Source organism: Contarinia nasturtii, unplaced genomic scaffold (genome assembly GCF_009176525.2).
Source record: "Contarinia nasturtii isolate CC-2019 unplaced genomic scaffold, AAFC_CNas_1.1 Cnas_scaffold_187, whole genome shotgun sequence".
NCBI lineage: Eukaryota > Metazoa > Arthropoda > Insecta > Diptera > Cecidomyiidae > Contarinia > Contarinia nasturtii.
In genome coordinates this window covers 1,178,162-1,190,416 of record NW_022197544.1, presented here as the reverse complement: position 1 = coordinate 1,190,416, position 12,255 = coordinate 1,178,162, and the positions used below count along the sequence as shown (strand labels likewise).

The 12,255-nt window shown below is 30.9% G+C and overlaps 2 protein-coding genes across 2 annotated transcripts; both read left to right on the top strand.

Annotated features, from left to right (window-relative positions):
* Positions 1–3,547: 3,547 nt before the first annotated feature.
* LOC116352442 (cuticle protein CP14.6-like) lies at positions 3,548–4,623 on the top strand. The gene is made up of 3 exons (XM_031785041.1): positions 3,548–3,683; positions 4,003–4,288; positions 4,367–4,623. The coding sequence occupies exons 1-3, from the start codon at positions 3,672–3,674 to the stop codon at positions 4,474–4,476; spliced, it is 408 nt and encodes a 135-aa protein (XP_031640901.1). The 5' UTR covers positions 3,548–3,671; the 3' UTR covers positions 4,477–4,623.
* Positions 4,624–8,689: 4,066 nt separating this feature from the next.
* On the top strand, positions 8,690–9,590 carry LOC116352443 (larval cuticle protein 65Ag1-like). The gene is made up of 2 exons (XM_031785042.1): positions 8,690–8,791; positions 9,073–9,590. Exons 1-2 carry the CDS (start codon positions 8,783–8,785, stop codon positions 9,415–9,417), a joined length of 354 nt encoding a protein of 117 aa, XP_031640902.1. The 5' UTR covers positions 8,690–8,782; the 3' UTR covers positions 9,418–9,590.
* The last annotated feature ends 2,665 nt before the right edge of the window (positions 9,591–12,255 follow it).

Here is a 12,255-nt window from a genome sequence, read left to right as displayed (position 1 = left end):
TATAACACATTCGGAACACATCGTGTTATAATAAATTTCTTTGTTCTATTAAACGCTGTGCCAATAATGTACATAAATTAGTTTAACGGAACTTATTTCATTATTTTCGGAACACATTTTGTGAACATAACACATTTTGTGAACACATTTTGTTGCATTGGCTGCGCAAGGAAGCTACTGAATAAAGCGCATTACAACCGACAACCTCAATATTAATAAAAATGGAGCGTTCATGATAAAGAACGTCACAAAAATTGACTATTTTAAGAATAATTAAGATTTATATGGGCGACATCATTGATGCCAATGTTTTGATTTCTATTTTCAGATCACTTCAATGAAATATATTGTTTGAAAAGAAAGACGCAAAAACTTAAAGCATTTTCATTGTTAAATTTGAAATTAGTTTGAGGTGTATATATTTATAAGTATACTTAAGTTATGCTGAATTAAATTAAATATTCATGAAAAGATTTCATCAGATTACGATGATTTCTTTGTATGCTTGAAATTATAAATAAAATAATGGTGTTTGGTTCGAAAAAGAATATTCTTATTACATTATATATGTTTCATACCAACCACAAGTGAGGAGTGAGTATTTTTTAAAAATATTTCTAATCATTCTTTGATTAAATTTCGAAATAATTGTTTTTTTTTTTTTTTTGGAAAATTAGAGTGACCTCCTTTCAGTGGCTCCAGCGATCCCAGAAGCACATCCACAACCACAACAATAAATGAATCATTTGATTCAGTCCGATTGAAAACGAAAGTGATGAAGCAATCGTTGATCTTTTGGTTAATAGCTTTTAATTTGTATTTGCAATACATTTTTTCTGATGTGATTGAAGAGAACAGACAGTAATTTTGATACAATGTCATATGGTTAATTTTATATATAATAATATCAATTATTTTCGAAATTTTATGATCATAATTTGATATCACACCTTTTTGATAAACTGCCAACGTTGTCTCGAAATCTTTTCAAATCATTTCAATAAAAATATCTTCGGAAACGAAGACGCAAAAACAACGACAAAACAAAACATTTTTCTATTCTATTCGTCTATTTCTAGCATCATTTTTTCCACAAGCTGGATTTTTTAATGGAATTTTTACGCACGTGTTTGTATAATATGTATTCTAAAATGTGAACTTGGAGATAGATTTTGGAATTATGTACAACCCGTGTACAAATTTTTTTACGAACAATATATACTCGAATATACTTAGGTAAGTCGATTTAAGCTGATTGGATCGCATACAATGTCTTTTTTCAAATAGTTATAGTCGATTAAATACAAAGTTAACCATAAATATCTTTTGTATGAAACAATCAAAAGCAAATCAAAAACGTTTTTACATGGGAATTGATAGTTTTGAGTATAAATATAGGGAGCATTCCTTCGAATGGGATCAGAACACATTTGTGATTAAAATAAAAACTACGAATTTTTTCCACAATGAAAACCTTTGTGAGTAATATCAATTTTTATTTTTCAAGACAAACGAAATTTATACCCTCAGTAGTTGCCCACTTATAATGTTTTTATACTTTCAAAGTATTACTTTGCATATGTTTTTCTTTTTAATTGTTACTGAGGAAAGTTCTTTACATTTACATCATATTAAAAAGTTTATCAACAACCTCAATATTAATAAATAGCATTCATGATAAAGTACGTCACAAAAATGGTCCATTTTAATTGTAATTTATATGAATGCTTGAGAATAATAATGAAACTTAATTTTCGTTCAAACTGAAGTGTCCCTTCGAAATATTTCCAATAAAAGTGTCCCAAGTTTATATGGCAAACTATATACAAACTTGGGACACTTTTATTGGAAATATTCCGAAGGGACACTTCAGTTTGAACAAAAATTAAGTTTCATTATTATTCTCAACCATTCATATTTGAATGACATTATTGAATCATATTGTTAAAAAGGAACTTGCAAAAACTTGAAACATTTTCATTTTTAAATTAATTGTTTAATATTTAATTATGCTGAATAAAAATATTTCATCAGATTATTAGTAGAATAAGTGATTCCTTTAAACGATTTAAATGGTGAAAAATTCACTTTCGCTATTGGTATGTAACATATAAATACAGAACATCCGCAAAAATACAGATAATGCTCTTAAAATTACGTTAAAAATGTTTATAACTCTTTGCTAAGAATGTGTTATTGAAGTACCAGTCTGGCTGGTAAATAAACCTGTTCTGATTATTTATCCAACAAAACAAAACTTTATGGAACCAAATTAAAAAACGGCCCAATACGTAAACTTCGATTCCGCTTCAAAGTGTCTGAAATATAATATTTCGTTCCTATTTCAATTCTAAATCGTATTCGTTTCAATTGTAGGTACAACAGCTAAATAAATATGGATATGAAATACCTTTTCCAGAATTATGCAAATACATATCGATTTGAGTTGAAGTTCGAAAAAAATTTGTATTATTTGCAGGGATTGTTCCTCTGAGGAGGAGGAATGGTGAGGAGGAAAATGAGGAGGAGGAGGAGAGCGAGGAGGATCCTCCTCCTCAACTGAGGAGGAAAAGTTTTTTTGCTCAAAGGGCTATTTTTATCACAAAAATATCATTTTTAGCTCCTCCTCATTTTCCTCCTCACCATTCCTCCTCCTCAGAGGAACAATCCCTGATTATTTGAAATGTAAATGTTTGAAAATTCAAGCTGATCTGTCTAATCACACCGTCATCACATGTTTATTGGGATTATTATAATAAATGGATTTTCAAGTTCGAAATAAGCCATCGCTGATAATTTGTTTAATGTCAAATTAGTTGTGATGCCAAAACGATGTGATGCCAATGATTTTTTTTTATTTATAAAACACCTTGAATGCATGGAAAATCTCTTTGTGGCATATTCAGTCATAAATATGCATACCGGCCCACTATAAAACAGATCAATATTTGTTCCATATTTAAAGTGTATTTATAACATTTTATTATGTAATGATGAAATGCAATGTTCAATATGAGTTCAATTTGATTTGATTGAATAATACAATAGTAAAAAATAAAATCGATTTGTCACACTTGTTGTTCAACTTAAAGAATTTGCGATGAATTTGATCGTAAAATAAATTAATTCCCTTACGTCTTGAGGGCAATGGTATGTTATTCGTGTTGATTTCAAGAAATGGAAGAAGAAGAAATCAAAGAAGAAGAATCAATAACTCTTTTGTTGTTGTTTATTTTTATTTTTATGGCATAAACTTGTTTCTTTTCTACGATATATTGTTAGTTTCACCTCAAAATCTAACCGAAATTTCCATATTCGGTGGCATGGTCATCTGCTATAGCCAATGTTTACGCAGTTTTGTTGTTGGTTTCAATTACCAGTTCGGGTTATGGTTCATTTTATGAATTAATATGTGCTATCCAAACGGATATAACTTTGAATGAGACAAAAGATCATTGCCATCTTCATTCGATATTTTGCGAATTTTGTACATGTAGATAGGGAGGAACTATAATATTCAAGCGATTTAGTATATTGACACGCACTCAATATCAAAGCTGTATAGATTCATAATTCTTCTTCTCGCTATAAATATTGGACGCGACGGTGCGTTTGTCATCAGAACACAAATTGTGATCAGTGATAACACATCAACTAAGAAACAAATCAAAATGAATAAAATTGTGAGTAAAAAAAAATCCATATTTTGATACAAGACAAAGAGAATAAGGCATATTCTCAGTGATTCTCTTTCGATCAATTTATTATCTATTTTAAAGTGAAAAAAAAAGAATTATATAAGTGAATTTAAAATATGAACAAATGAATAAATAGTGATTTTTTTTTTTTTAAATGAGTAATTTTATCTTTTCCACTGCGAAGTCAACGATTATTTTCGATATCGCTAATGGTTAAAAATAAAAAAATGTCATAATAAATATTATGCAAAGAAAGTGTTTGAAGAAAAAAAAATTATTAAGTTTTTCGATCATCATTTTACAGGCTATTGCTTTCTTCGCTCTCATTGCTGTTTCCGCTGCCGCCCTTCTTCCAGGCGCTCCAGCTCCACCAAGTGGTGACGCCACAGCTCAAACTCTGAGATTCGATTCTGCCGTCAACCCAAACTCCTACCAATATGCCTATGAAACATCAAACGGTATCAACGCCCAAGAACAAGGTCAATTGAAACAAGTTGGACAGGAGTCTGGTATTGCCGCTCAAGGTGGATACTCATACATATCTCCAGAGGGTACACAAATCCAAGTCACATACGTTGCCGACGAAAATGGTATGTACAATGGTCGTACATTTATTTATTTAAAATTCATATTCAACTTATTTCTGCTTTTGTTTAATTTTAATTTAGGTTTCCAACCACAAGGGGACATCATTCCAACTCCACCACCACTCCCATCACATGTCGAAAAATTATTGAAATACCTTGCTGAACACGCTCCAGTACAACAATCAACTTAAACAAACGCATACCGTTTTAGCTTTAGCCAATTTTCTTATGATAGTCATTGGAAAATCCCACTCGAACCACATCCATTTAAAAAACAATAGCTAATTTAATTTAATTCATAAATGAAATAAATTAATAAATCTTTGACTGAAATTGAATATTTTTTCTTCGTATTTATTTTAATATTATTCCCTTTCTAACAATATCGAGTTCCAAATATAGCTTTTTTGTTTGAATTGTGACTTACTATTCTACTAATAGCAAAGAATACAGCTGTAAAGTCTATTTCAAGCAAGTTGTTCGAAAATATAGATCTCTCTGATTTCGATATGAATTTAGTAAAATTCGGAATTATTTAAAGTACAGAATCTGTAGTACAGTCCAGTTGCCTTATGTATTCAAGTTTTTGATCGGTGCCATATATGAAAGTTCCAACAAGTTTTTTAATGTTAGATACTTTGGTAAGGATTATTTTTCGGCAATAAGCGCACATATACTTGCTACTTTTTGATTGATGGAGTTTTTTTTTTTGAAATCTCATTTGAACTGAATTGAAAAGAATTGTTTCAATCAAAATTAATGCTTTTCCATCCAGGTGGTAGACACAATTTCGAAAACTATCAATACTCAGACCGGTGTCTCCTCCTAGCTTCTCAACTATCAAAATATCCGTGTTCAAAAACACTCAAAGGTCCATTGGTTCTATTCCGAGGCAAAATCGAAAAAATACTATCTGTTACCTCCCACAAAGTAATATATGAATTAAAATTATGTTCAAGATTTAAAATAATGAGGTAATAATTCATTGAAATAATCATTCTTATGGCATTTTTAAACTGGCCCCTTGATATTCATGTTTTTGTCATTTCACATTGTCTGGTTTAAAAAAAAATTATTTTGAATAAATTCAAATTATTTACACTTCTCTTCTTTTCTTTTTCTGAAATAAGCGATTGATTCGAGCCATCAATTAGCACTTTGTATTCGCCTACATTTTATTTAATATGTTTAATGTGCAGTTAAAACATTTGGAAATGGCATTCTCTTGAAATTATAGTTCAACGAAACTATAGTTTTTGAATAATCAAAGATCGAAAAACCATAAATGCTCGTCACATCAAAGAATACACGCGAAATGGAAAGTGCTAACCGATTTCAATCCTATCTTTTGATAATTAATTAACTGGCTTTGCTTGAATGTTATTGGTGTGATTGCAGTCTTTTTTCAAGAATGTTTTTTCTATAATCATCATAAAATCTGGTTAGAACTTTTTTATGAAGCATTTTTTCTTTTTCATTTTGTTTCATACATAAATGCAAATTGTTGTCGCGTATCTATGTGCGAAATAAAAACGAAAACAAAGCACATAACAAAAACGTTTCTAAGCCATCTAATTAATTAAATATTAGCAATATTTCAACTATTATAATGGCTAAATTATGCATCAGGAACTTTGACCGTCACATCAACGAAACGTTGATTGACAGAAAAAGATTCAAATTACTCAAACATTTTTAATAAATGTTATTTATACATGATGATATTTTAGCTCAAACGGATGTATATATCTCGCTATGAAGTTTTTATCAGTGATGTCAAACAAACGACCTTTTCTCATCGAATCTGTAATACATTTTAAATATGAATATACATTGAATATGACATATAATTATACATATTTGGTTAACATTTCATCCACTTTCTTCTATGTGGAAGCTCTAAATGTTGGAGCCTTAATTAGAATTACCTTGACACTTTGTTGTTTTCTCAATATGAAATGAATATAAAACGCGTTGCCAACCATTCTTTTCATGTGTAAAAATGTAAAAATATTTACGAAAAGGTCATGAACGATATAATATTGTCTAACTGATATTAACTGTTACAAAAAAAATCTCGATAAAAAAATTCCGTTAACATTTGACAAATATCGATCTTGATTACGTCAAAATGTGTGCATTCAAATTGTACAATGAAGAATGTGTGAGGGAAGAAAAGACTATGTCAGATAAGTTTATTGAACAAAACAATAATCAACTTTTTATATGCTAAAAACTGGACGTTTTTATTGTTTTTTGTCTACATAATCTGAATTTTATGTTTCAACAACAACAGCAAAAATGTCGAACTTGGAATCTGCATTAAATATGAAACCATGGTGCGTTTGTTATTTATTTGTATTGAACTTATTTTTTGGACTCAAATGACTAGCTTTTTTCTCGATACAAAACAAATTTGCGCCAAATGAGAGGTATTATGAGAATTTGAAATCCATTCGAGCAAGCAGTGATTATCAGAGTTAGCAACGGAGGTGATTTTTCGACTCCGAACCCGGCAAACGCCGAGACTATTAAATTTGAATCCGATCGATCGGATCGGATCAGTGGTCAGACTTTTTCGGTGCTCGGAGCTCGGACAAAACTTAATGCAACATTTATTTGAACTGATGTTAATGAAAAATGAATGGGTCAGAATAAAAAGTCGATTTTTAATTTGAGTCCATAAAAGCAATGACCACACATGGAGAATACTCATAGAAACACGTTGACGGTGGCCTAATCACTGAAAAGTACGTGGCCGATGAAAACGACTACCACTGAAAAGTACGTGGCCGATGAAAACGACTACCAACCGGTTGGCGATCACCTCCTGCGGTAGCTTCTGAAATCCCGGCTATTGTTCGCGCTTTGGAATACTTTCGCGCCCACCCACAAAACCCATAAAATGTTTCTTGTTTTTAGTGTGGTTTTATTGGAGGAAACATCCGAGATAAATTTATAGCAAGATAAATTTCCAATCTCATAAGCTCTGATATTATTGTAGTTAAACACATTGTGTTCAATTTAACCACAACATAATAAAAACTTTTGTCAACACTTTATACACGATCGTTTTATTTTGCTTTTTTTCCACCAGTCGTAAACACAACTGTTTGTCGAGGAGCAAAAAACTCAATGACTTAACTGATTCTAGGTATTAATGAAAGCTAAATTAGGCACGATAAAAATGCAAATTGTTCTAGTTTCTTTATTGGATATAGAAATTGAAAGAAGAATGGCAAAAACTTGACCAGTTTACCTTGCGAACAAATCAGCTGCAAAACGGTTGAAAACGGCCAAATATTTTTTTCTGTGGCTACAGAGGCAACTTATATACATACTCACTTTCTTATACCTAATTAAATATTAATTTTGGATGAAAAAGGTTGTTGGTAGTATCAAATGTGTAAGAAACGGACAGAAATAGAGATTACATATTTCGATTAAAATTATACAGAATTCAATCGTTATAAATGTATTCTAGGAATATTGAACCGCGGATATATTTAGAGCCATGAAAATGAATTAATTTTGACCGAATATTTATTAAAAATTATTGGAAAATGTAAATGTTGGTTTTATTTCAGTCAAGTTCATTAGTTTTATATACAAATATGTTCAAAACTCATAGTTGGACTTGGGTGTTTTTTTTCCTCAATAATTTCAAATAATAATACTCAATGTTCATCTTAATTATATTCTGTACTTGAGCATCTGCTTATTTGTTCAATGTATACAATTGGAAAGTTGTCGCTTTGAACTACAATACAGAAGCTTATTCAATAATTTGTAATTACATAACAATGGAAAAAATACACATCATTGAAATTGCTATTACTTCACACATACTTATTTGGTAAATATTTCGTATTATTTTTCATAAAGTGAAGAAATGAATTCATCTGAGTGTTCGACGAAAACTTTGGATTGTCAGAAGACAAACAAATCGTCTGTAACCGAAACAAATGTATTGCTTCAATTTTTTGTGATTTATCTGTATGACACAATACCTATATGAAATAATAATTGATTGATAACATGTGATAAACCTTAGATATGCCGATTTACATTTAAATGTATTATCTTGCGAAACTGAATTTTTGTGTCATGATTCGAACCCTTAGACGAATCACACACACAATATGTGTTTGTTACCATAATTTAATAAGAATATACGTGACCAAAAAACGTTTGATCCACGTTTCTATTTGCATTTTTATGACAACATTATACATTAAATGGTTTTTTCTACCAATTCCTCAGTTATTGGTACAAAAATTATTCACATTTTGTGCGTTGAAAATTGTGAATATCTCTCATACACATATTTTTTTGCGTAACCTATGCAAATTGAAACTTACCAAAAAATATGACCACAGCGACATGTGTGATGAACGCTGGCCAAATTTTTTTAGTATAAATACGACGTCGAAAATTTGACAGAGCATAGAAGTCATTTCGTGCTCAAGTGATTGAAAACAAAAAAAATCAACCAAAATGAAATTCGTGAGTATCCAAAGTAAAACCGATCTTCAAAGAAATAAATAAAAACGAAAAAAAAAAAATGTTTACCAAAAACAAATAACAAAAATGTCATATTTGAACATTTGAAAAGTATAAAGAAAATGGGGACATTTTGAAAATTAAAAGTGTCAATTTGTTGTTGTTTGAGTTCAGAACGAAGCTAATCATTGTGTGGCACGATTTTCGACTCCAACGCGAAATGACGCAATCTATTTGTTTGAATTGTTTCATTGATCGTTATGTGATTTTTGTCTTCAATTTAGGCTATTGTTATGTTCGCCCTCATCGCCGTTGGCTCGGCCGCTCTTCTCCCAGTACCACCAGCACCAGCAGCACAATCAGCTGATGCTACCGCTCAAACTCTCCGAAATGACGCCAAAGTTGAAGCAGACGGATTCCAATATGCATACGAAACATCAAACGGAATCAAAGCCGAAGAACAAGGTCAATTGAAGACCATTGGAAAAGAACAAGCTATCGTCACACAAGGTTCATTCTCATGGGTTGCTCCAGATGGTCAAACATTCACCTTGAAATTCGTTGCTGATGAAAATGGTTTCCATCCCGTCGCCGATCACTTGCCAGTTGCTCCAGCTTCTTCCAAATAAATTCTGCAATTTGAGAAGCAACGCTTTTACAAAAAAAAAACTACAATAGAAAACCCAAATAACATGGGATCAATTTGTGGTAATATCATGATTGATTTCATTGCGATAAATCCATCCAAAAATAAAAAATAAAAAACAATATTGAATTTATAAATAATAGTTTTTTTCTTGCACTCGTTCTTTATTTTTAATTCATTAATGAATATAACAATCTCTTTCATAATGCAATTTTGATAGAAAGTTATAAAGACAAAGAAAAAACTATACGTATGATGACTATTTTCAAGCAAACTAAAGGGTGTTTTTTTAGGAGGTTTGTTTTTTAAATTGATATAAATCACATAATTTTTTTTTATTTTAATCGTGAAAATTGCTTTATTTGGTAGAAAAATCTCTGCCATTTATGGTTTGAAAAAGATTTCTGGCATATAGTCGCCATGACCACTTTTTAGATAGGTCAATTATCCAGACCTTTTTTGGTCAATTTTTTGATCATACCAGATCCTATAATATTTGATAAATGGGTTTGAAAAAAAGAAATTCTGGTAGATTTGAAGACATGGTAAACTAGTGGAAGTCCTGAATTTTTTCATTTCTATAGAAAAAATAACACTTTAGTTGACCAAAAGTGACATTTTATACTTCGTCGGCATTTTTGAAAGATTTTTCTTAAAACTTCATCTGGTGCCAAAATTACGACTATAAATGCCATTATTGATGACTGTTTGCTTCCAAATATTGCCAGTCATCATCTGGAGCCATTTTAGTTCCAATAAAAAAGCAAAATTTTCCAAACAGAGTTGAATTATATGAATAAAATAATGTTCTGCAAAATTAAAGGCTAAATGCTTATACAAGATGTTTTAATATTAATAGCTTTTAATTCCATTTACGTAGTGAAAATTAAACTTTTTTATTGCTTCTTTTGTGAAGGTAATAATGTCTTCGATAATGTGCGAGGTAATGTTTTTGAGTGAAAAATCCATGTGAGCGTGAATCCATGTTGAATAAAGATACCATTAGCAAAGTTTTTTGACTATTTGATCTGAGTAGAAAACAAATAATAACGAAAAAGAATGAAATTGCACATCCCCGTATGTAATCCCTCGAGTGTCCAACTTCCAGAACACTTTAGACCAAGAAGGATCCACCTACTCCACAAGATTCACTTCTAGCTCTTTTCATCTCACTCTCGCATATAAATCCAGTTTACTCTATAATATTGTATGAGATGAAGCAAATGATTCAATTCCATATGATTTCCCAACTTCTAGAACACTTTGGACTAGGTCGGATCCATCTGCTCCACATGATTCACTTCCAGCTCATATATCATTTTTTATTATTTTTGCGATTTTCCCATCGGAAAAGAGAGAAAAATCGTTTGATAGTTTTTTGCTTTAATATTCAGAAATATTCATGTCATATTTCACCTGAATATTGGGGTTCTTGGAACTACCAAGGGACATATCTAGTCCCTTATCAATCTGGGGAACTTTTTTTTGTCCTAAATGTCATAACTTGGACCCATCTACCACATACAGTATTTTGAAACAAAGATTTTTCCAAATCCGGGGATTTTTACTGGTAAGAGATTATAAATTGCGTCAATTTTCATTTAAAATGTGTGTGGGTCCAGATCCGAACGCTACGCATATGACAACAGAAAGTAGTGCTAAACGGAGGATTAAAGCAAATTATCTCAGGTTGGTTGACCATCTTCTTCGTGCGATGAACCTGGAATATTTTTTGTGCAGCAAATTGAAGTGTATGGTCTATGCGGATAAGCTAACAACGATTAAGCATTTCTAAGGCCAAAAATCATCACGTTATTCTCGAGTTATTGTCATCGATGTCCGAAAAAGTAACCAAAAATGGACTTGTCGACTGACCTATGTAAAAAGTGGCCATGGTGACTATATGCCCGAAATCATTTTCGTACCAAAGAAAGCAATTTTCACCATTTAATAAAAATCTATGTGTGTTTTATTTCAATTTAAAGTCAACCTCTTAAAAAAACACCCTTTATAAATGAAAAAACAAAAAATCAACTTAGATAATCAATTCACTAGATGATCCGAGAAAGTAGAAAACAAGCAATATAGAAACGTAATTTATTTAAAAAAAATTAGGTTACTCGCGTGACTAGTTGAGCATCATAAGAATTTTTAGAGAACATCACACAATTCAAGAGAAAAGTATGCTTTTTTCGAATTAAAAAATGAAATTATTCAATATCAAGTTGCCAAATTCTAAGTAAATGATTTCTATATACTTCTTTTTTTTTGTTATCATTGCAGTGCAACTGTTTGCTGCTAAAAAAATATTGAATGTCCAACAAAATTAATGTGAAAATAAATGTTCATGATAATTTGCATATTTGACTTTTTTTGATTACCATTCCTCTGTGGCCTGGTTAACATTTAACGGTACATTTTCTCTGTTGTACGAAATGATCCTGGATCATTGATCCATGTTGGTCAAGCACTAATTCGTAAGGTTTTTTTGCACATTTATCTTGAAAATCACTATATGACCGCTCAATATGTGCGTTATTAATCCTACAAACGAATTGTTTTTAAGATATACACGTCAATTCGAGTCTTACACATACTTCGTTCATAAGGAGGAATAATGCATGGACTGCTGCATTAAATATCGGATTCTCACAAAATATCTCGGATATTTATCTATGCTCAGCATATGGTCTAGATGTGATCTTCGTGAATACTCACACTACAATTGCAACAAAGGTTTAAAAATCAGGTAATCATATTTATAAAAATGTTCCACTTAATATCATAGAGAAATCATTGCTGTCAGCAAACGATGGCGCTA